Source organism: Aristolochia californica, unplaced genomic scaffold, assembly GCF_029961685.1.
Source record: "Aristolochia californica isolate CCGP_79_NKW_82.1479 unplaced genomic scaffold, dmAriCali1.0.hap1 SCAF_1, whole genome shotgun sequence".
Taxonomy (NCBI): Eukaryota; Viridiplantae; Streptophyta; class Magnoliopsida; order Piperales; family Aristolochiaceae; genus Aristolochia; species Aristolochia californica.
The window spans coordinates 6,388,762-6,414,883 of record NW_027181770.1 but is presented as its reverse complement, the minus strand read 5'-3'; the positions used below and the strand labels follow the sequence as shown (position 1 = coordinate 6,414,883).

At 37.2% G+C, this 26,122-nt stretch overlaps 1 protein-coding gene across 4 annotated transcripts; it reads right to left on the bottom strand.

Moving 5' to 3' along the window:
- Window positions 1-518: 518 nt before the first annotated feature.
- Window positions 519-24,599, bottom strand: LOC137957656 (ALBINO3-like protein 2, chloroplastic). 4 transcript variants are annotated; one of them, XM_068805166.1, is made up of 15 exons: window positions 24,072-24,599; window positions 23,593-23,699; window positions 21,362-21,489; window positions 18,159-18,230; window positions 14,772-14,873; window positions 12,363-12,422; window positions 12,074-12,139; window positions 9,920-9,967; window positions 3,004-3,111; window positions 2,780-2,893; window positions 2,638-2,693; window positions 1,984-2,104; window positions 1,776-1,844; window positions 1,221-1,330; window positions 519-1,138 (listed from the first exon to the last, which is right to left on the bottom strand). In XM_068805166.1, exons 1-15 carry the CDS (start codon window positions 24,482-24,484, stop codon window positions 1,024-1,026), a joined length of 1,689 nt encoding a protein of 562 aa, XP_068661267.1. In that variant the 5' UTR covers window positions 24,485-24,599; the 3' UTR covers window positions 519-1,023. The 4 variants fall into 4 exon arrangements, with proteins under 4 accessions (XP_068661267.1, XP_068661264.1, XP_068661266.1 ...); XM_068805163.1 differs by having other exon boundaries at window positions 2,780-2,860; XM_068805165.1 differs by lacking the exon at window positions 23,593-23,699 and having other exon boundaries at window positions 24,072-24,178.
- Between the last annotated feature and the right edge of the window lie 1,523 nt (window positions 24,600-26,122).

Genomic DNA, 26,122 nt, shown 5'->3' with positions numbered 1-26,122 from the left:
ATATTACTATTACCAGTCTTTATATTGCTAGGCTTCCTACCAGACATTTGATCGCGCTAAGTCTATCTAGTAATAGCACCTTCTGTTAATCTCTGTTTAGAGGATGATAAGAGAAGTCTAGAAACAGAGTGCCCAAATCCAGCTGACGATCTAATATAGAATTTACTTGTCCAAGAATGTATGATACGGAATGAGTGCCGCCTACCCACTACTGATGAGAGCTTCTTTATGGACAAATTCCTCAAAACTTTCTTTTTAGTCCCTTTCCTTAGTGTCTCCTTCTGGTTATGGGAGTATGCTCTTCAATGTAGGTATTGTAGACTGATTAAGAAACTCTTCATTGAAGTGATCAATGTCATTGTAAAATTCTTAAGACGATTTTGGATCCTAGTTTTGTAATGTCCTTTTGTTTTGCTTGACACGAGATTCTCTTGTGATGTCAACATAGATCATAAATATAAGCAGTGCCCAATGTTCAGAAACTGAGAATATATCTTACAAAAATGGACACACAAGTATGAGTAAGTTTATAGATGGCATTGATGAAGTAGAGATGGCTAAATAATGCACTTTGTTTATGACATTCCGAAGAGGGTTGAAGTCCAATCCAAGCAGTGTCAGTCAAATCTAGGCCTGGAGGCTGTGGAATATGACTCTGCCCTTATGTAGGCGTCTAGCCGGCCCCAGGCCAGGGTTTTATAGGACCTGACCTGGTTTCTACTCACCCCAAGTTTAAGAGCTATCAAGGGGGGACTAACTCAAAACAGAAGGGCCTGAATCCAACCCTTCCACCCCTTATAAAATTTAGGTCGAACTGGCTCATCCAAAAACCATGCTCTATAAGCTATCCTCCGCAGCCCCAGGAGAAGACAAAAAGTAAGAGGTAAAAGAAGGAAAACAAGGGCACATTTGAGAATCTTTGGTGACTTTTGGAGAGAAAAAAAAAAAGAGTATCTTTGGATATAATGAAGCGGCATAACTTGTTTAGATATATCAGGAACACAGTGTTGCCATCAGTAGTTTCTACCCTTCGGCACGTTCACACTCTTCAATATATTTGTTGACAGTGGGGTCAAATGCAGCTGCTATGCGTAGATACTTCAAAGCTTCAGCTTTCTGACCTTCGTTAAATAAAGTGCTGGAGGTGTTTGCAGTTTGTCAGCTCAGGTAACAAACAAACACACACACACACACACACACAAAATGTATCAAACCCATACCTTCCTAATATGACCAACCCTTGAAAGTAGCAAAATTTATCCATAGGATTTTCTGGTTCCTTCAACTCTGCTATTCTTTTTAAGAGTTCAATTCCTTCGCATCTTCTTCCCTGTTAAAAAAAATATTTCCTCATACACCTCAGACGAAGAGTAGCAGACGGCAATTACTAGGTAAGTAACACAGCCAAAGTTGCACATCTCGACAACTTTACTTCAGTTATTTCAGATCTTGGGAATCCCAAGACATGATGAAAGAATTGGTTTGCTTGCCAGTTCGGCTGCAGGCAAATCATCTCACATTTTGGCTGCTTACAATGAGACCAATACGAATTGGGTAACTTTGTTGAAGGCTTAACAGTCACAATAAAAACACGAACAAATTGACTGAATAAAGGTGAGCAGAAAAACTTAGCTAGTGAGTCAATGGAAATATGCACGGCCAGTAAATTGGGATGGTTCATAAGAGAAAAATTAGTGAACACAAATTGCTTGGCATAATTGACTTTCAGGTGCTAATGAAATCAAATCAGGAATTAATTGTTCTAATGTAGATACCTGGAGTATGTGTGAAAAGCCAGCCCCATAATATGCAATAACCAAATTGGTAACTTCATCATCCTTAATCTATAGGATAGAAAGGAAAAGCACATCAGATATGATAAATGAGTTTTTTCAATGTATATACATGTAAGAAAGATTATACCAACTTCTTGAAAGAAACAAGAAAAGGAAAAAGCAATTTCAAAGCTGAAAAAACCTGGACCTTAGAAATAGACTGCTCAAAACACTCAGCTGCTTCCATATGAGACCCTTTGGAGAGAAGAAAAAGGCCCATAGCAAGTGAAGTTCTCTCCTCCAGTTCCGGATCCTTCTTTGATGCTAGCCTATCACAAACATAATCTAGTGAGTAAAGAACATTCATTCAATCAGGTAGTTCAGACAAAATAAGTCCTGCTATAGGTAGGAAGATGGGAAATGAATTTGCAGTTATGCAAAAGCACATCTAATGATAAAAATATATACAACATAGTTAACATGGAGAATAAGAGCACTGAAATCTGCCCTTTTATATTGCACGCCAAAATTAATCTCTAATGACACAAGTAAACTCATTAATATTGTATGTCCAACATGTTTACATGGAGAATAAGAGAGCTCAAGTCTGCCCATTTCGCATTAGCTAATGCATTGTTAGGAGTAAGTCCTCCAGAAATCAACATATCATAAACGGACTCTATTAAAATAATCATATCAAATTTACCTTTTTTCTATTCTGGTATATAGACGTATTTATGTTCCCCTTTTATAGTTACTTCGATTTCTTTTCCCAATTACATAAAAAGTTCAAATAACATTCACAGTCGAAATCACATTACAGAGAGAGAGAGAGTAGAACAAGCAAATGAAATCACAGTACCGTAGTAAGGGAAATGCATTCTCCTGATTCCCTGTTGCCAAGTGCTGGAGTGCGAGCTACAAAAGTCACAAATAAAGATTGAGGTGGAAATTTTCACAACTATGCCATTATTAATGGACAACCAAATCTTCAGTGTACTCACACCAAATAACTCATCAGGGGGGAGGTCTTCTGCACAAGTACTGGGGTCAAGTGAAACCGAACTTGCTTGTAGCCCTAACTTCTGAAGAATGTAAGGATGTCTCAGAGATAGTGGCTGTGTCAATCCATTTGAAGAAGAATAAGGATATCACCTTTTTTTATTAAAAAAATAAGTATAACAGATGACAATTATCCAGAAGGACAAATTCATATCTACTCTCTTACATGAATCGATTTCTTGTTAGATCCTTCGGTCATATCCTGAGTTGTTGGAGGATTTGTTGCATGAAGCCCCAACTTTTGGCGAATGTAAGGATTCCTCAACGATAATTGCTGCAAAAGTCATTTTGTTGGAAAGGAAATAAGAATAGGAAAGAAGAATACATTTTGCCAGCATGTAAAATACCCTTCAAATTCTAAAAGTTTCAAAGAAGCATACTGGAAAGATAATAGCTGACAGGACATAACTAAACTTCCTACTGTTTTATTGAAAATACATTTGGATTAAGAAAACGGATCTAGACTATCAATCATGGGTAATCAGAATGATACATTTTTCTGCATGTATTTGACGAGCTCTAACGAGTTGCTAGGATGGTGCTTAACAAATTGTTCCGTCACGAAGACACCACTTTGCCCAGTGAACTGATTACAAACATATACCCTACAGATCTAACATCAAAAACTTTTCAATAGGGAAACTATATCTACATAGATTGCAGATTTGGAGTCCACATCAGGTCCCTCAAATTCCGAGATATGTCATCCCCTGTGGGTCAAGTGTCTTGGATAAATTCTAGAGCACCCCTAAATACATGTAAAACATTTTCTGAAAAAATAAACAGCAAAAGAAACTCACTGAAATAATATTTATCATATGAAATTCATTGCTTCAGCATTATAAAAGAAGTAAAAGATACGTGTCAAGTTGAGAAGCACTTAATCCATGGATCTGACCAGTTTCTACAATCTACAGACTTACCCATCTAATGAAGCTGGAAAAATGAACTACTGGTTTTATTTGCCTTAAAAGCTCATATTTTAGTCATTAACCTTAATCATATGATTCGGTAGATTAATGATATCTACATTTTCTTAGCTATCAACCTTAGTCATATGATACCATCAATCAGTGATTAACTATATTTTCTTAGATCCAACCTTGGATCATATATTGGAAATAAATAAGGTACTGGAAGTTAGAATCACTTGAGCTCATCATTTTACTGGTATCAATAATGTTCTTGCAGTCATAAATGATTTATTAACGCACACATCCATATTGTGATAATTGCATACGATAGTTTGAACATAGTAAGGCATGATAGTAAAAGTATTATATAATATTCTATGTCGAAGTTAGATGGGTTATAGTTTTCAGCACCTTGTTTTCTCATATAATCTTAAAGCCAATGTTGTTTGAAGTTCTGTACATAAGACTTTAACTTGGCACCCGACTTCTACAAACTAATATACTGAGAACAAAACTATGTTCCATAAATAGCTGAACTCGATCTACAATTTTTGGGCACTACAACTATTTTTATCTCTAACAAATTAAAAATAAAAAATACACATAATGCAGGATGACAACATAAATAGAAATATAAAAATAATAAAAAACGACTTAAAGAGTCACCATTTGCAATTTTTTAAAAAATTACAATCTAATTGAAGATTGTTAAAGTTGGATTTAGGTTCATCCCAAAAATGATTGACTAAAGTTACGAGACTCCTTCCAAAATAAGTTCAAGATCATTGTACCCTGTTAATGCATATGTAGAATTTTCATTAAACTGTTTTCATTTCAAAGAAAAAAAAATGCATATGTAGACAATTTTTGGGTGGAAGCCCATGTCTAGTTGCCTGCTCTCATACCATGTTAAAGTAGAGACCAAGTCAATCCCAACATAACTGACTAAAGTTAGAAGCCTCTTCCCAAGTAATTAGCTCTGGATCTTTCTGTAGGATATTATTCTAACAAAGGTGAATCAAATGGTTAGAAGCTTTAAATGCTTCTAAGATCACTTTCAACTCGTCAATTTAGATTTTATGTATGAAAGAATCTTGTTCCCTCCACTTGGTGATTGCAATTCGAGAGGCATAGGTATGATGAAGAGACATGGCAACAAATGATGAATTTAGCAAAAATTATGGGAGTGGCCTAAGGAGCAAATTTACCGAGATATGGTAAGGAATCGGGAGTTTCAAAACCCTATAAAAAATGATCAATACCTCTTGGAATGTGCATGGTATTGGCACCCAAAGAAAGAGTGGCACAATCAATCATCTCCTTACATCTTCCAAGTCTTCTATAGTCATTCTTTAAAAATAAATTCTAATGCATGACCAACGTGATTGCTCGTGACTTGTGGCACTATGCCATGCTTGAATGGCAGCCATTAATGCCATGGGGAACTTTGAGAGAGGAGAGGGGGGGTTACTTCTTTGTTCTTTGGGACTCCAACAGCATTGATGTCCTTGATGACGAGCCAAGTGAAAGCAACCTCATGCCCAGTACTGTGAGTGAGCCAACCCCTGATTGAGTAGTAAGCGGAGGTGACCGAGGAAGAGCCACTCTTACCAAGCCACCAAATTAACTTGTCTAGGGCACGAGCCTGAATCCTGGTCGGCTGAATGGTGTCCAAAGGCCGACTAGTCTCCTGAGCTTCGCATCCGATTGGCCCTGACGAGGGTGAAGATTCCAACCCCACCATCACAAGTGGCCTCATCAACCAAATCCTCTTCTGCAGGGAGAGACTAAAGAGAATAAGAAAAGACTTTTGCAAAGGCGCATTACCCATCCACCAATCTTCCCAAAATCTGATTGACTGACTGAGCCCACATAAAAGCGAATTGCAGCAGAGAAAGAGAGATCTCCAGAGAGCCCCCCCCCCTTGTGGTCCACCAGATAGAGGGTTGCCGAGTTTAGCATGCACCATATCCTTCCAAAGATTTGGGGCGGGTGAGTTGTATCTCCAAAATCCATTTTAGGAGTAGAGCACGATTCATGTCCTTAGTAAGACGGATCCCCAAGCCCCCACAGGACTTGAGAAGACAGACATCCTCCCAGCTCACCAAATGATACTTAAAATCAGAACTAGGCCCCCCGCCATAGAAATCTTCTTTTCATTTTTTTCAATAATCGACATACGGAGGCAGGGCATGGCATAAGAGATAAGAAATAATTTGGGATTCCTGCAATACTGGATTTGAGGAGAGTGAGAGCCTTCTTGCCTTGCTAAGCAAATGCCCCTTCCAGGTGGCAAGCCGCAACTCGACCTTTTCAATCACCGACGCCCAGAGCTCCTTGCATATGCACCCAAGAATAAAGGAAACCCGAGGTAAGTGGTAGGGGTGGATGAGACGGTGCATCGCAAAACACCAGCCATTTCTGAGGGTTAAATTGAATTGCAATTACTGCTCTTAACCTGTGCAGAGACAATAGGGCTGGTTTTTTTATTTTTCTCTTGGTAAAATTGTGTTCTTCAATCAAATGCCTCAGTCCTAAGGTGTTTGGGAACTGGTTCCACTGATAGTCATTGATCAATTGGAGTAGATTGTCACTGAAGTATTAGTTTCAAACACTGAAGTGTTGTTTTAGGTGAAATTGTGCAAATACCAAATCTGCACCCAGGCTCGTAGAACTGAACTGAAGCACTGTTTTGCTAGTTGATCATCGTTTTGGGTTGAACTCTTAACTGAATGGATCTTAGTGTGTGTTGGGTGGCAGTAATTGAGGATAACCTTGTCTAGTATAAATAGGATTAATTCTTCCATGATTGATTCAGGTAGAGAGGATAAAGACTTGACTCGTGTCTAAATTACCAAAAAATTGGAGGGTAAGAATTATTTGCTACAGTCTAGAGCTTTAAGATGTATATGAGGCATGGGGAAAACATCATATTATGATCCTCCATCTCCTCTTCAACAGGGTTAGAAAAAGAACAGTGTTGTAGTGATAACCTGCCTGGTTAATAGAGTCCCACATTGGTAGTCAAGTTGTGTTTTGTGACACAACACATGATATGTGGAATGCTTTAAAAAACAATATTATCCCATCAAAATAATCTCTCTATTGGAAAATGGGCCCAAGCCCACACGACCAAGGAAGGCCCACATATTTAAGAATGACGGAAGATGGGACCAAGCCCACACGACTAAGGAAGGCCCACATATCCAAGAATGTTGGAAGATGGGCCCAAGCCCATAAGATATGGAGCCACAGAAGATGGGCCCAAGCCTACACGACCAAGGAAGGCCCACATATCTAAGAATGTTAAAAGATGGGCCCAAGCCCATAAGATATGGACCCACAAAAGAGTTTCAGATTAAAGGTGTTTTAGTCACGATAGTCTTCTATTTATATTGGGTTATTTAATTATGCTAGGACTTATCTTTAAGTGTTAGAGTTTGGGTATAATTGGGACAACGGTAGTTTAATTGTAATTGAACTCTACTACCTTTCTCTATTATAAATAGAGGTTCATGTACTCTGATTATAATCAAGTCAATGAAGTATTTTTCTTTTCCAAAAATTCAACATGGTATCAGAGCAGGTTCTGTGATTTGACTCTGTCAACCCACAGAGATAATGTGATATTTTTCTGATCTATTATCTCTAGCAGTTTAGGTTCGTGTTTATCTTTTTTCAGTCCCTACAACCGTTAGTTGCTTTATGTTTTTTACCTCTATACTGTTATTCTATTTCCGAGAGTTTCTGGTTTATGACAGGCAATAGCGACGATCCCTCTCTTTGAAGCTGCTCTCCCGCTCTGAAGCTTGATGCCGTAGGCCATGGTTGCCGTCTGTTTGGACTTGAATGTCCCGAGCCAGATTCTTAGGTGGTTGGCACAAATTTGGGCTCCTACGCATCTTTCATCCCAAGAGAAATTCAGCCACCGATTTCTATCGTCAAAAGGTCGCAGCCTCTGCTCCGCCGAATTATCATCAACATTCATCTTCTGTTACTGATCCTTTGTTGTCAACCAGAGGTACCTTCCATCTAATTCTCACGGAAAACACACTGCTGATTTTCTGGTTCTATCTCATCGTCACTGGGTTGCCGTTTTGGGAAGACGAAAGACAACATCAGAATCGTCTTCCTAGACTCGCGCTGTTACTGGCACCAGCCTCGCTGACAAATTTTTCCGAAGCACGTCTGGTATTGCTCTCTGCTTCGCTGGCTGTCAATCCGGGATTATATCTTTGTTTCAGACGCTGTTTCGGAAGTTATCTACCAAGTTGCTATTTCTGTCTTGCTGTCATTCCAAAATTATTTCGCTGAATTATTTCCTTTGCCGGATTTATCTCTGTTCTCGAACTAACGAATTATCTCTACTCTCGTCAAACCATTTATTTTCGGAAGAGTTGAGCTGGTTGGAAGCTTTATCTTCGAACGTTATCTTCGGAAAATATACGTGATATCCAGCAATACGTCCATCCGAAGCCTGTGGTCAGCTCGGAAAATATTTCGGAAACTTATTGTTGTTGCTACTTCTTCGAGATTTTTCTCCGATCTTCGAAAATATTACGGCAGAGATCATTCTGCTGGAACATTTATCCTTCGTTGTTTTTTTTTTTCTTCTCTGGCGTTGCCTATCTAGTTCGCTGCTGTCCCGTTGTTCGATAGTCAGCGCCGCAGAGAAGACGACCCACCGTTGCCGAAGAAGATGCACTGTTGATAAATTTTTCCTTAAGTTAGGAAAAATTAAGTCTTGGTTCTGAGTCTTGCGCCGACCCGTGCTTGTTCTGATCCAACCCAAACCGGGCCGAGTTCCCAACGATCACTTGATATTTCAAATTCCACCAAGTTAACTCGGGCCAACTCGATCCAGGTCAACTGAGACAAGGCCCACTCATTTTTTGCCTCGGTATATGTGTCCAAGACCAAAGTTTATACATATTTCTGCCGTGACTCGACTATATTGGTCTACTATTTGACTCCTCGGTACTTTTTCTCTGGCTGGATGATTATTTTGAAGTATTGACAACTTATTCCTTGGTACAAATACTTGCATTAGATTATTTCATGGGTCATTTTACAAGGATTTTATTATTTTGGTTTGTGTTATATGGGCCCAGGTCCTTTTTAGATGCTGCTATTGTGTCTCTTTGGATGAGACATTATTATTGAAGAAGTGGTAGCCTCAGTATCCTTTCTCATACCATCCTTTATTTGACTCTCACACATATCTAAGAATGTTGAAAGATGGGCCAAGCCCATAAGATATGGACCACAAAAGAGTTTCAATTTAAAGGTGTGTTAGTCATGATAGTCTTCTATTTATATTGGGTTATTTAATTATGCTAGGACTTATTTTTAAGTGTTAGAGTTTGGGTGTAATTGGGACAAAGGTAGTTTAATTGTAATTGGACTCTACTACCTTCCTCTATTATAAATAGAGGTTCATGTACTCTGATTATAATCAAGTCAATGAAGTATTTCTCTTTTCCATAAATTCAACACTCTCTAGAGTCTATGAACTGTATGCTGAACTGTTTTTCCTACAAAAAGGTGATAACAGTGTTATTGAGCATTTTAGTGAGATAAGTAGAATTTTAACAACTTAAATAATCAGTGTGCTGGAGAGATTAGGGTTCAGAAACCCCTCTCCCTATTTATAACTTAAATAATGTCAAAATCACAATAATGCATCTGCTTGACGTTAGGAATCTAGTGTCTATAGGAAAATACTTTCCCAAAAATAAAGAAAACTAAGTAAACTCAAAAATATAACTGTTTTTGTATGAATCTTTATTCGTTTTTCAACGTGCTTGGGCTACTTTTTTAATTGAACTTTTGTGCCCTATATTTCCTTCGTGGAACTTCTATATTTTTTCTCCTCTTTAATTTAGTTTTCATTGTTTCCAAGACAAGAAATAACGCAGAATATACAAACAAGCACAGAAGGACAACATAAAAAAGGAAAGAAAATATCAAAAGTATGCCTTGACATGCCTATAGTCTGTGAAGTGGAAGAGACTTCCCAACAAACAAGAAAGTCATTGAGAAGATGGGCAGGCAACTGTTCTTCTTCTTTTCTTTTTTTTCAATGCAATTATTTTCTTCAGATTTACGTCAGGTTTCCACCTCTACAAGTCTATCTGAAATGAAAGTAATTGAAGCATCAATGCACACCTGAACTGCATTTAATGAGCTATTTGTCACCCAATAGACCAAGCTCCCCTGCACAAGAGAGAAACAAAGATATCAGAATGGTTGTTTTCTTGAAAAGAATTTCATGATGGTAAGGCAGAAAAAGTAGGCAATGAGAAATATCAGTGATAAGCAATAGAGGACACCGTATGTTTTAATAAATAATGTGGTGGTTGTAGCAGTTATTTGATTCATTAATTTTGCAAACTATGATTGGGTGAAAACAGATACAAGCATCTATGTTTAACCTGCCCAATGTCAATAATCTGAATTCAGACAATACAAAGGAACACAATTTGGATCCTGGGCTAGCCATCCCTGTACAAAAATGCTAGTTGCCATAGTATAACTAAGAGATTACATGATTTTTTATATGTGATAACTTTGAGACATCAGATAACTAAAAACATAGAAACTTTTGAAATATTATGAAGCAATTCATGGAATAAGGACCTGATGGAGTGACTAGGCCTGTAACTCACGAGGTTATAACTTTCCTAATAAATAATCAATATTACATAAACAGAGAAAAGACCCTCCTTGGCACCTTTGGCAGCAGCTTTTGAAATTTAGAACTTGTCTCATGTTTATAGGTTCGCTAATAGTGTTGCTGACTTTTTAGCCCAAGAGGGGTTTCTTCTCCAATCCCTCATTGTAATGAATCCCTTTATAATGCTCCTCATTTACCGTCGGGCTTTAATGAAAGAAGCCTCTTCTCAAAAAAACATAAACAGAGAAAGTGGCAAGCCTCAGGACTCAAAGGGGAAGAAAACCCCCACCACACAGCAATGCAGTGATCATGCAAATGCATCTCCTCCAATACATGCAGGACTGGGGTTTCCTCTCAAGGATGCATCAAACTGCAGTTTCAACCAGCCTTGTGGAGGTGGAGCGCATGCTAGCATATGGATATTCGTGGTCTTGATGGTTTATAAAGAGTAACCAATTCGATGTACAACAGAGCTTCAGAAAGCATGGAACCAAGAAAGAATAGAATATAGCACATTCTTAATGATTAATCCGATTGTGCCATGCCTCCTACCAAAAGTTCTTGTATCTCTCCTTCCACTGGTGCCATAAAACATCAGTAATTGCAATCTTCCACAATTATCTCCTCACCTTGGAATATGGACAAGAGAGGTACAAGCATAGAAAACTTGCAAGATTGGCTAGGAAACATGCATTGACATTGAATCACTTGAAGATTCTGGATATTGCCTCTCACTTTTCTTGTATTTGGTCTCACATTCCAACATCCGCTAATTCGGCAACTGATGTGCTTGCCAAGCAGGGAGCAACCCTCCAATCCCTTGTTGTTAGGGGTTTTCTCCCCTGATTTTGTCTTGTTCTCTCTTTGTTAATATATACATCATTTTAAAAAAAAGAAAAAAAAAAGACATTGAATCACTTAAAGATCGCCACCAATACTTGAACTGAAGGAACAGTGAAAGAGTAAATGATTAACCATTTCCTCTCTTCTTTCCCCATATAGTTTACACAAAGCGCCAATAATTTGCTGCCCCGTTTAATAAATTCATCACATGTTAAGGTTTGCACTTGAGCTGCTGTGCATGCAAACTAGACACCTTTGCTGGCCTATTGAACTTCCATGAGCCTGCTGCTAAACAAGTGTCCTTGGTCCTATAAGATAAGAGGAGAAGATTGTAACATAAGGCTTTTGTGAACCGACAAGGAGAATTGGGTGCCCAAATTACTAAATGAATTCCATTGCCCGTAATGAAGTTACACTCAAGTAGCTGGAGCAATTTGATCAGCTCCACTGTTTCATCATCATTAAGCAGCCAATAGAAATTTAAATTCTAAACTAATCAAGAAGCTTGATTGCCTCAAAAATAAAAATCATCAAAATGAGAGGCCTTAAATAACAAGACTATGAGACAAAGAGAGATCAATTGTTTTATTCATTTTCAAGGAAATGTTATACTCTATTGAAAAGTGAAAGTGCTTACATGTAGAAGCCAGAATAAAAGCTACCCAAATGCAGCTATTAATACCTCTTATAAAAATATAATATTGAAATATTTCAGAAATACAATTGTGAAACATTGTCAGTTTAAGGAAATTGGATCAATTCAATACAAGACGAGCCTATTAGGGAGAGTTGAGTTGACATACCTGGGGAACATAGAATCCAATAAGAAATATAGGGATGGTCAGAATATCCAAATATATTTTATAGTACTGCCACAAAAACAAATGCACAATAGATATCAGTAGAGAAATGAAAATTCACTGAATAAGTGCCAAGCTAAGCCTAGAACATTGGATTTCCGACTATGAATATGGCTACCAGAAATATAAATATATATAGGTATCAGTTATATTGGATGAGAAAAAAAGCAAAAAAGGAGCTCTAAGATCCAAAGAATAAGATACATTTACTAGTGGACACCAGAAGACCTACTTTTGCGAGTAATCCAATAATGCCAGGAGAGCTTCTAATTGTGGACGTCTTGAAAGATATCTGATACACATTGCAATGAGGCACAATCTTCATACTTCACCTAAGCTTATATACACATATAATGCAAGATGAATCAAGCAAAACAATTTCAACAAGCGGAAGATTTTTTTTTTTTTTAAATGATCAACAAGAGCAAGATACAAATCATCCTCCACAAAACATGAAAAGCAAACAGCATGTAGCATTCAAGGGCCAATTGACAAGAGTCATTTAACATTTAGAACCTCCCAGGGACACAAATGAGCCAATTAACTCAAACTGAACTAGTAAACATAAATAACATCGGCAACTAGATATCAAAGCAAACAAATTTCTGTTTGCTGAGCAACCAAAAGGTCTTCCGAATGATATTATGGAGATAGACACAGTATATACCAAGGGAAGAAAGATCAGGCCAAAGGAAGAACTAGAAGTAGATGCCTTGGTAGTTTTTATTTTTTTAATATACTGAGAAGGTGGATTCCATTAAGCTCCCAGAGGAGGAAGGTACACAAGCAACAAATACCAGGTAGAGGAAAAAGAAACCACAAAAGGGACTCACAAGTTGGTGCTAAGGCCAAGTCAGATTGGGAGCGAGGTTCTCACAGCAAGGTACTGATATGGAAACCCCTTCCTTAGCTAACATGCCAGCTAGGCTGTTAGCACATCTTGGGGTGTACTGCCAATTTACAGATAAATTTCTACATAAATCCTCAATTTCATCAAAATACATTAAAAAATGCTCAGTGGGGATTTCTTCACAAAGGCCCACAACTGCAGAGTCTCCTTCCACAAGTAAGGGGGTTGTGAATTTTCCCACACAGAGTTAAATACCTGCAAACTCCACCACTATAGCATTCCCAATACCAAAGGGAGCAGAGTAGACAGGTTGGATGCAACCAAAAGAATCTTTGATCACACTACCCTTCAGACTGGACCAATGTTACCCCACAAGCTACCATCAAACTATAGCTTCAACAAACCCTTGGGAGAAGGATCCCAAGTGACAAGTTGGGAAATCGTGTGATTCGATGAGGTGATTATTGCTTTCCAATTTCTTCTGATAACAGCACTTAGAAAATGGGAGGTGTCATGAAGTTTGCTTGCCAAAAAGCACGCAATGCATTGTTGCTTCAATAATGCCACCCGCGGACTTTTCACAAATCCGTCAGTCTCTTTTGTTCCAGACATTCCAGACAATTGCTGCGAAGGATAGCATCCAAAAATTTTCCCCCATGGCAGGTAGATCAATTGTTCCAAGAAGGGCTGATAAGAGGAAAGTTAACCAAGTTTAGATAGAAAAACATGACGTACCCAGTGATTAGGCAATTGAGGAAGAGGTGATCTGTCTGTTGCCCATCTCAATGCTTCCATGTTTGGTTTTCAATGTTACTTCCTCTTCTTCAGAGCTGATCTAATGTGAGAATTGTATCCTTAAGAGGGGGGGGAGGTGGGGGGGTGGTGTTGGGAGGGGATTGATCTTCCTGATGATGGCCTAAGGAACCTTTTGCTAAAAGTCATAGCAACAAAGAAAACATACTGGGAGGTGACCATGTATAGCCCTGAAGCGCCTCTCTTCCTGAACCTCTAAGGTAAGAGTTTTCAAGGACTGATATAAGATTTATGGCATTTGTTTGCTCATTGTCCCTAAACGCTCTTCTAAGGTTCAAATCCCAAATGCGGACATTAGATTGGATGGAATAGAGTTTCTAATAGATATACTTGAATGCCTGGCAATCCGAAAAATAGATGGAAAAATGTTTGATAGGCTTTGCTCCCTTATTCACTAGTGTGTTTTAAAGCTGAATGGGCCAGAATAGTATTAGTCACTTGAGCCCATTTAAGAGAGTTAGAGATCCAACTATTAAATGCTGTTTAAAGGACATCAGAAGTCATTCAATAAAACTTAAAATTCGTCACTTTACTTGACTCTTGATTTTACCCAAGGATTTTCACAAAGAAAACCTATTCTTCCTGCAACATGTATGTTAGATCAGCAAGTTGTTGATAGGAACTCTGTATTCCCAGCTTGCACTACATTACCAAATGAATAACTGAATAAACAGTTCAATCTTTTTTTTTTTTTTTTGAAAAGTAGTTCAATCAAATTTTAAAGATATTTTGATGCAATTGCACTACTACAAGTATGAAGATAAACAAACGCAGAAAATGAAAGGCTCATTATCATTCTGAAATATCAGAATAATTTGCCAGCATCAGAAAATCTTAGGTGTAGTTTTTCAAGCCAAAATGAATGTAAATGAAACAATTGTACATCTTAAGTTGGGTCCAACTTAACAGTACATAAAGAATAAGTGGATATGCTAGAAAACTCAAACTCATAAGGAAACACAAGACAGAAACAAATACCTGAACATTGATGAAATGCAACCCAGCAATCAACAGGGGAAAGACAGGAGCTAAAATACCATGTGGAAATTCAGTCAGATTCTGAAACCAAAGTGCTCCACCCTGCAACAAAAATAACACCAACCCTCATTTAAAACAAAAGAAGAAAATAAAATGCACCATAAAGCCAAAGCAAGATCTTCACAAAAATATTATTATTTTTTAAAAAGATTTTAAAATACTATCAATCTAAATAATTTTTTTAAAATAAACTATCAATCTAAATACGGTACTTACCACTTTATGTGTTTGTCAAACTAACTCTCAAGTAGCCATTTAAACACATTTAACACTAGAATACTTATATTGCAACTCTCTCTTCTGCAAAAAATTTACAAAGACCAGACATCTTGCCCATGCAACTTGAAACACAATATGCCCCAACTAGTGTACCTAGAGAGAGGCCCAGATGAGTGATGCCAACAATGGAGGGGCAAAAGAGTCAAAGAAGATTCTAAAGGAAGAGAATCCAGCTTGTCTAGAGGCAAAACAGTCCAAGGAAATCCTCTAGAAGGGGTTGCCTGCCAAGTAGGGGTAAAAATGTTCAAAGAAGTCTCTAGAATGAGACATTGGGACATCTTTCAGGAGATTTTAGATATTACCTCATTACTTTCTTCTATTTGGTCTCACATTCCGAGATTTGCAAATTCGGTAACAGATGTGCTTGCCAAGCAGGGAGTGTCCCTTCAATCTCTTGTTGTTAGGGATCTGCTCCCTCTTCCTCCGTAAATTTTCTCTTGTTAATATAATACATCTTTATCAAAAAAAAAAAAAAAAATCTCTTGAAGGAGCACCTACTCAGCAGAAGAATCTAGAAGCGTCCGGCCTTAGTCCCACATAGGGAGATTTGTAAAAGCAGCTCCTCTCGCCCATCTATAAATAGGCAGCTTCACAAGCATTGTAATCATATTTTATTTTATTTTGAAATGACAGCATTGTCATCATATTCAATCAATACAAACTTCGTTGATGGAATGAGCCAACCCCGAGTCGTCTTAACCAACAATTTAAAGATCACTTAGGTAGTTGGCCCCTGATGAAAGGATGTCTATCTTCACATAAGAGGTTCTACCCTTGGCAAAGGTAAGCCACTTTGGTTTTCTATCATTTCATCTATATTTTAGCTTTAGTCTTGTAGAGTATCTTTGATTACATTAGTTAGATACAAAGTAGCTTTAGTGGGTTCATTACACACTAAGTGAAACCTATCTTCACTAATTAATCATAGTTCTCTTCAAGGTTAACTTACCATACCTATCGTCTCAATTTTATCATCTCAAAACCCCATAAGAAGAGAAGTCCCTTGTCATTGCTTAAGTTGGCCATGAGTTCCCTCTGGTCCTAAAGTGTTCCCACTAGTCTCACCTCCCTTGCCAAGCCATTCCGCCCTACTTATTCCGCCCCACTCGAGCCCAATTCTATCCAACCAAGTTAGAGTCTCGTTCAGTTAACCCTAATTATCCACTCAAAGCTAAAGTTAAGGACCTCTTACTTATAGCTCTAGCCTCTGGAGCAGTACCTTGGAACCGGGATGGTAACAATATGTAATTGTCAAAGTTTATTGTCTCTTATTTAGTTCTATTTGGGTATTTTACAAGGGCAAAAAGGAATGCGGACATAAGTCCATCTAGGTTGGGTGCCCCCAATTTTTCATTTAACCATCAACTTTGAATTAAATGACTTAAAAACTTAATTTCTTCTTATTCTACATGCATTCGTGATTTATATTCTTCTTAGATTTTTCTTATTTTTAGCATTTTTTGTTGATAAAATTGGTATAATGCAATTGTTTTAAATACAATTAAATATAATAATAATAGAATCCTTGTAAATAGTACAACTTTTTAAAGAAGAGAAAGTCGGAAAACCATGATTGGCAGCAGTTGCGTAAGGCCTCCTTTCCCTCATTTTAATTTTTTTTAACCATCAAAGGAAAGAGTTGACAGATGTATTACAAGCTGTAGATTTCTGCAATCATATATGCATCTAATTCAAACACACTGACCAAGATGCGAAATACTAGCTGATTTCCTTGATAAGGAGGGAGATTCTGACAATCTCTTGTTTGTGATTTCCTAACTACTTGTCATTGCAAATATGAAAACTTTGTTCCAAAAGATCCATGTAGCCAACCCTGCCAGAAAGATGATGTACAGATCCGATCCCTCGTTTCCCTTTTTAAGTTACATGCCCTGTAAAAGCCAGTCTATGATACAGATTCCAGTCACCGATTGTTTCTCAGTCTAAATCTTCTTATCATAAAAGCTTTTTGGGTTCAATTCAATCTTAAAACTTTTTCAAATCAAATCCAAATTGTTGCTTTCTCTTAGGCTTCTATTGTTGCCTCTCCTTGGAATCAAACATGCGACGAAGCTCATCCAGTCATAGCAGTTAGGTAGAACTGCTAGATGACCTCCTTACCCATGTTCTCATACGCTTAAGCCTTGGTGACTTCCTTCACTAATAACTACACACCCGAGTATCTGTGGCAGATACTCAAAGGTCATCCTCTTCCGCACCAACCCCAACCCCACCATCGGCAAGATTGACAAGCTAATTGAAGTGCTGATTCACAAGTTAATTGAAGTCATGAATGTTGATCTCAGGGTAAGGTTTGATTGCCTTGGCTCTTCTTATAGCAGGCTTATAATAAAGAATTATTGTGCCAACAAGTCTGAGGTTTTGTTAGCAATCCATTGTCTCAACTACAGCTCTGATTGCCTAGTTTCAGTTGCTTCAACTATTGTGCTCTTGAAGTCGTAAACTCATCTTATCTTTGAGTTATTCCTCTAGTGCAACCGTCATTGCTGTAGCCTTAAGGATATTCTACCATGCCAGTAACCTGACCTTTGCCCGGCTTGGAGACAAGTGGCTTGTGATCCAACCCATAATCCAATGGTTGATGATCTTGGCATGAATTGTGAAGACAACATCTTTTACAAAGATAAGCTTTATGGGATTACAGTTAATGGAAATCTCATCTTCCAAAGCCATGAAGCAAAAGAGTTGCTACATGACTCACAGTAGACGTTGCAAAAGAGGATGGCACTAACTGAGTAATGAGATAGGTTATGAACAGCATATGGCTAGCAAATTAGCTTGGCTGATACTTTACTTCATGACAGCTGCTATTCTACTTTGCCTTTATTCTCCTTGTACCCTTTTATCCCCTTTATTTCAAAAATAAAATTTCTTGAATCACAAAAAAAAAAAACTTAAATAATAGTCTAACTACTGTTTGTAAAAAAAATACTCTTAATAACGGTTCTAGTATACACTTGAGAAAGGAAGTGCTAAAAGCCACACAAAGAAGAGGGAGGAGGGAACATTCAAAAAAAACTGTCTTACCGTATCAAACCCAGGGTGGTGGTTCAGAGACATCCTTCGGATGCTAATCATCCACAATACAAAGCATGGAACCTGCACAGAAGATTATTTTTTATAACGGGTCAGCTCTAATCAATCCACCAGCAAATTGAATCAGTTCTACATGAATCCAAATGCCTAAAACAACAAAACAGAACTCTTTTACAGGAAAAACTTGTGCATAATCAGAAAAGACAGTTTAAAGAACACCATGACAGAGAAAACAGGCTGCCATGCTATGTGCAGCATATACAGTACATAGCAGATATCCTACATTCAGATTCTACCATGAACGTCACATATTTTAGCCTGAAGGCAGACACTCCATTTAAGTAGGTTCATAATGCTCATTTTAGATGTAGCTTTCTCCTCTTTTAAAGTTTGCACTGATCCACTGTCCACCAAAGTTGGTATTTTGCAATGTCAACATTCAGTACTCTCCCCAGCTTCATTAGTTATGAAGAAATCTTGGCATAACGAAGTGTACGAAAGCATTTAGATGAAAGACCCCAAAAGGATGAAGGAAATGAAGCAGATTCAGACAGCTGCTAACCAAGGAACCCAACGAGGAAAGCATCATGGAAGAAGACATCCAACCAGGGTAACCTTAGCCTTCCTATTCTCTTCCTACTAAGACTACCATGGCCTATTTCCAGTCTCTTCCTTGCATCGGAGAATGAATCAAAGGGTCACATACCACTCAAAATCATAATCAATCATATTAAATATGGGTCCAGGTTCATCCCAAAATGACTAGCCAAAATTAAGAGGTATTTTTCCAACTAATAACCACAGGGTTTTCTTCTAACATTGATCAATGTGGGATTATCATCACTAACACTCTCCCTCAATTCTATGCTTAAACAAATAGACAGCATGCCTCAACAACCCAAACTAGATGTAAACTAAATGGTCACAAATTTTATTTTATTTTTAAATGATGCTGATTTTTATTAAGACAAAAGCTCAACAGAGCATATTACAAAGGAGGGAAGCCTTCCCAAACAATGAGAGATTGTTGGGAAGTTCCGAATTTTGCCAATTTATCAGCCAAAGAGTTGGCTGATCTAGGAATGAGATTCCAATTACAATGTGTAGAAGATACAATGTCAGCAATATTATCAGTGATGGGCCAATGGCGCCAAGGGGGGAAGTAAATGGTCACAAATTGAGTCTACTACAATAAACACTGTGCTCTAATACCATATGAAAGTTGCTCAGATCCATCATAAAATGACTAGCCACAATAAGAAGGCCTTTTCCAACAAATAACTACAGAAATTTTCAAGACATTAACCTATGTGAATTATTCTCGCCAACATATGATAGTTTATCATCCAATTTCCTGATACGATTCATACATATCATGCAACTCTGATATATACTGTTGTCTTTTAAATGGGACTGTGCTATCTTAACTGAAGAAACCAAACATCAGAGACAACACTATGAAGATGATGAAGATGATGATGACAATATGTCTTGATCAATACAGCCAAATAAATAAGTAGCAATGTTTTTGAAGAAACTATTTATAAGCAAGGAACAAAGGACTCACATCATATTGATCATACAGAACTATACTCAAGATCAATGTTTTGGATCAAGAGTCTTCCATGAAGATTAAGATATGAAGTCGTATGAAAAAGCTGAACATTAAAAAAAATCTCATTTGCTCATAGATTCATTTAAGGACTTTGATATTCATAAACCTCTTTTTTTCTCTGATACTGGTTAAGCGATAGATAACCAAAACACCTGAGAGTCTTGAACCAGGACCTCATACCTAGCAACTAAGCCAGAGGCTCATTCACTAGTAAAAATGATTTCGTACTGGATATATTTCATTCGTTGATGAGATATGAGACCTTCTAAGAAGCCTTTGGAAGCAGTCTCACATCCCCACTCAACAATCTTTCCTGCCACTTCTTTGGCTAGGAATGAAGTTTTCCATCAAGATCTTGCTATGAAAGTTGCCTGAAGGCAAAAACATACAAAGGGAAAAAAACAACAAAGAAATAAACTCCAAGGCATTCAGCACTAAATGGTACAACTTCAAACTCCCTTGTCTCTTTTTGGACAGACATGTAACTTAATCAACCTCAATCAATGACAATATATGACTTTTTGTTTGCTCAGTTGACCAATTGGTCCCATCCATATTATGCTCTGAGATTTCTCAAAGAATCAAATTGAGCTTGACATGAGATTTCTGTCACATTATGAGGGCAGAAGGAAATCCCAGTATAAATCTGATGGCGGAGAGAGGGCTAAGCCCTCAGCAGTAGCACTCGTCTCTGCTTCACATGTGACAATTAAAATCCCTCATTTGCAGATGACCAAACATTAAGGTCTTATTTTTTCAATGAACCATATACAAAAGCTATAGACCCAGAGAGAGAACCACTTCCATAATATAACAACACTACAATAAGTGGAATAAGATTCAGCACAACTTCGCCATTATTTTCCAAAGTCAATGACCAAAAGGTCCAAGTCCATTCACAGAAGAACATATTAGTGCAAAGCAGTCAGAATGATGTTCTTGGGCTTAAATATTACAGAACATTAAAAGACCATGGTATACCATGTTGACTACTTCCACAATACCATGCTGTGTTTTTCTCAATACAAAATCAATTTGCTTCAAAGATATTACATATCAGGTTTCAGGTGTCTGATAAGAATCCTTCTATCCAAACAGCAGAATGCTACAGCTGTGTTTGAAGTTTAAGCTTCAAAGAAATTTACATATTAGGTTTCAAGTGTCAGATAAGGAACCTTCTACCCAAGCAGTAGAATGCTACAGCTGTGTTTGAAGTTTAAGATGACACCTTTTCACACACAATCATGTTGTTTTCTTCTCCTACGCAATGAAGTGCTGCCCAAACCCCAGAAGCGTCCCCTGGACAGCTTCTTAATTTATTTTCCATGAAATAAAAAATCTTTGTAATAAGCTAGAAGTAACTTGGCAGCACAGTATTTTCCCTATGCACTTGTGCTAGTACTCTTTCCTCCTTTGGAAGCTTTCTTAGTGGAATCCTTCTTCTTATCGTTGCCTCAAAAACAAATAAAAGAAGTTCTCAACAAAAAAAAAAAAAAAAATCCATCTCACTCGTACCAAGAGATGAAAGGATAAACAGAAAGACAATTTGAAAATTATTATGTAATAGACAACAAATAACCTGGACAAGAAAAGCAGCAAAGCTCCATAATGGTGAGGGACACCCAATTGCTCGTCTTTGCTTCTGAAAGAACAAAAACTGCTTTCGGTAACTCCTTCCTGAGAATGGTGGTGGGAATGGAGGAGGCACTTTTTAAGAAATGTAAATGGGTTAGAAACATAATCGAATAAATTCAATTGTTGCATCTGCTGTGAAAACTTATAGGTTTGTACAAAATGACTGATTATTATGGGAATCATGGCAATAATAATTGTACAATATAGGACGCCAACTAAAACAACTGGTACAAGATAGAATGATTTGGAGGAATTTAAAGAGAAAGTTAAAGATTATTAATATGATTCATTTGGCAAAGATGGATGAAATTTCCATAATCTTGTTGAAATCATTAATTTCAGTCTTCCCCCCATTCAGCTTAAGGGAGCTATCCTTTTCTGTTCTTTCCTTTATACTTAATTAAAAAAAAGTTCCAGCTATTTAAAAAAGACAGAAATACTTGCATTTATGAATCATACCAATGTTAGATGTATCTTAAACCTCAATCTTGTCGATTCAATTATTAATCCTAATAACATTACAAACTTCAAATATGCAAGGATGCTAAATAAAAAAAAAAAAAAAAGGATTCTAGAAAGCAATCATAAATAAAGCAAGAAACAATTACGTTGGGAGCCAAAAGTCTTCTGTCATTCTACTGGCAGTTAACCATTCATGTCACCTTATGCTTTGTATAATGATTGTGCACACTCAAAAGATATCCTAGACGTTAGACTTGAACCCAAGACCACAGATTTGAATCTGTAATGTGGCCATTGAGCTTTTTAAACAGTCCACTTACACCCTAGCCCCTTAACTCCTCATCCTGAGGCTATTGTGCTTTATACATCTTTTATTTTTATTTTTTGATGAAGTGTGCTTTATTCATCTTCAATCCTTTTTCTTGAAGGGTCATTCTCCAATCCTCTTATTAGGAATTGGAGATATAACCGTAGTTCCAACTAACATAAAGTAAGCATGCAGTAAAATGCATCATTTTGAAAAACTTCATCCTCAGTAAAAGCACCCTCATAAATCAAGCTTAGAGGCATAGCAGGTAAAAAGAGTCAATTGATTTCGCAAACAAGCCAAGCAAGGAGCCTCCTTGCAATCTCTTGTTGTCAGGAGTTAGCTCCTCTTTTTTTGCTCTCTTAATAAAATCACATTTCATAAAAAAAAAATGATTCCGCAAACAAAATAGACTGACTAGGTGAGAGGAGGTGACAAGTCATAGTTACTGCAAGATTGGAATATTTTCTGAAAATTGAGAAAAATTTATTGAACACAAACAAGAATCGCTCTAGGAAGCCTGTGGGAAACATTTTACAAATATGGGCACTAGATGTCCAAAATATATCTTGTTTAGTTTTAAATTTCGATTTTAAATGATTATTATTACCTGCTTTTGGCCTATCCAGCATCAACAAACAGCCCCGGATGCTCTTCTATGAACTGCATGGATCCACATCTCCCAGAAATATCCAGATAGAGGCCAAACTGAAGTCTTTCAACATGGTAGGCAGTCTTATGTGTCTCTCTACTTCACAAATTTCTAAACAGATCCACCCATCTTCAAAACAGGATACTTTATGTATCAAATTCACAATACCATTTAGTTGACCAGCTCCACTAATGCTATGTTTGCTCGGTAAATAATGATCTAAACAAGTAAACTGTTCCTACTGTCCTTTGGATTTGTGAGTTGGATAGATAAGGCAGTTCCCAATTTAGTATTCACAATCATTTTTTTTTCATTGAATTCTATTGTCCATCTCATACACTCATAATTCAAAATTCTTTTCCGACTCCTACAGAATTCCATGTCGTACTTCAGTAACTAGATTGCAACACTACAAGGAAATGACACATTCCTATCCTTAACTACACTGAGTTCTTCATATTTCCTCTTCTTTGTACTTCAGTAACTAGATTGCAACACTACAAGGAAATGACACATTCCTGTCCTTAACTACACTGAGCTCTTCATATTTCCTCTTCAACTCATACTGTATCACAGTAATGGCAAATTATTTGGATCACACATAAAGTTCAAAATGTTGACATAATAGTTCCTTGACACTTAGAGGATAAAATTTCAAAAAGAAATTAACGTTAACCTTGACTGAATTTTCATTTGAAAAGAAGGAAGAAGCAGACATGACCTCGAATGCCAAAAAAAATACCAATATTCTCACATTTTGGTATTAATGCTGACAACCTTTCCAGCTTCTTAAGTTGCAAAATAAGCACAGGAAGCAGTGACAGTCTGAGAGCCAAAGTAGAAGAAGCAATTATTACCCACCTATAATATCACTTCAAGAGTTAGAGAAACAGCGCATCGTTTTTAACTTCATATAGGCATTAAAGGATTCCATCAAGTTACAAAATCAAAGAAGAAACGTCTGAACTTGAGTTCACGACAAAATCAAGCTATGAAGCACAAATGAAAATATTAAAAATCACCCAAAGCTAAAATAAGTAAAATTATTGAAGAAAACGAAATTCCCTTGCCTTCTCTACGCTTGACAGAAGCTTGCAAACGTCAAACAAAAAAAAAAATCGACGTAAGACGTCATTATCACTTCTCTCCTCCGCTTGAATAAGTGACCTCCTCAAAACTATTTTTTTTTAAATAAATGTTAAAAGGCACTTCGTTCAATTTTTGGATACCTACCAAGGAAAACCGGAGAGGTCATGATATCCGTCCAAACAAAGAATTACAGCACGAACCGGAGAATACCATTTCATATCACCGGCGGCCTCTTCTACAAGTTCCAAGCCAGGAAAACCTAGACTAGGGGATTCCAATTCAATCCCGCTGCCTACAGAACTGTCGTTATCATCAACCGTACTTTCTGTCGGAGAGGCCCAGGAGAAAGATCTAACCGATGCAAGGCACGCAGCCTGGTGGAGGCAATTCCGAACCGAGGGGAGGTAAAACTTCCCACCAAGTCTTTGATGGTACCCGCCGTATATGGAAGATGATAGAGATCTAGGGTTTTGAAAGGCGTCAACACGGGAAGAAAGACGAGACAATGAAGAGGAGGAAAACCTTCTGAGCTCCAGTAGGAGTTTCTCTCGTCCCATGAGAGCGAACTCAACAAGGGAGCGAGTGCCGCACCAACTGAAAGTGGCGGCAAATAGCCAGATTTTCCGTTTTAAAACGAACTTCCGAGGACTATGGAGCCGAAAGTGAAATGAGGGGTTGCGCCGTCTTTCGTGAACGGAAACGAGTAATTCTTAGAAGATCAATTTAACCTATGGGGGGGGGAGGTTTAGTGCCCCAAATGGATTCTGATCAAGTTCATGTCCAATATGAAGATCATCTTCATACTTGGGGAGGGGTTAGTCAATAAAATGAAAATTTGATCTTCATCTTCATCTTATGTATCTACGTGATCTTCATCTTCGAAATGGGTGTTAGTCAAGACAACTTCATCTTCATCTTCATCTTCATCTTATAGAAATTTAAAATTATTGATTTTAATAATTATAAAAATAACTAATTAAACCAAAGTGTCTGAGTTAACAATATTTTAATTACCACTATTAAATTACTAATACAATAGAGTGAATAAAAAAATTCTGATTAATGAATAAAAATATTATATTAATAACATAAGATAGATTTGTATTGTATTAATTAATAATATATTTTGACATAATTAATGATGATATATTAATCAAATGCATACTTTAATTATACTTTAATTATATTTTATAATTATACTTTAATTATATTTTATTTACCACTATTTTAATTATATTTTATACTTTGAAAAAAAATTATTCAAATAACGAGTTCGTGCCTTTAATATTACAATCAACGAGTTACAAGTTTAGTACATATAGATTATGCATGTTCAAAAGTAATAAGAGTAAACCATCATTTATCGTTCCACATGGATGTCGATATGGCATCTCGAAATTGTGCGGCTCTTGTGGATTCTAATGCACTCTGCCTTCGAATGCTTGTTACTTGGCTACCCACATCCTCAAGATCATCGCAATCGTCACTGTCTGTATCATCCATTGCACCTAATTGGACCGCATCACCTCCTCCACTGAGCTCGCCACCCGAATTATCATCTTCATCTTCAAATATATCATCATAATCTTCTGCACGTATATAATTGTGCAATATGCAACAAGCATGTACAATTTTCACCTGGATCTTAAAAGAAAATGGAGGAGTGCCTTTTAATATTTGAAATCGAGCTTTTAAAGCACCAAAAGTTCGCTCAATAATATTCCGTAAAGATGAATGTCTTCGGTTGAATAATTCTTTTTCATTTCTAGGAATATTATCTCCAAATTCTTGCAGATGATATCGGGTTCCTCGATATGGAGCCAAAAATCCCGGAAGATTTGCATAACCAGCATCGACTAGATAATATTTTCCTATAATAAAAATTATATACCACATAAAATAATTGAAGATAAAATAGATAAAAAAAGTACTGCATAAAAATATATTACTTACCTTCAGGTACAAAGATTTTATCTTGACGAGTCAATGCATCCTTCAATACACGGGAATCGGCTGCTGACCCCTCCCATCCAGCAAGTACATAAGTGAATTGCATATCAAACGAACATGCAGCCATCACATTTTGTGAGAGATAACCTTTTCTATTCCAAAACCTTGGTTGATCTTCAAGTGGAATGTTGGCTTTGATATGAGTTCCATCAATAGCTCCAATACAATCCTAATTATACATTTTT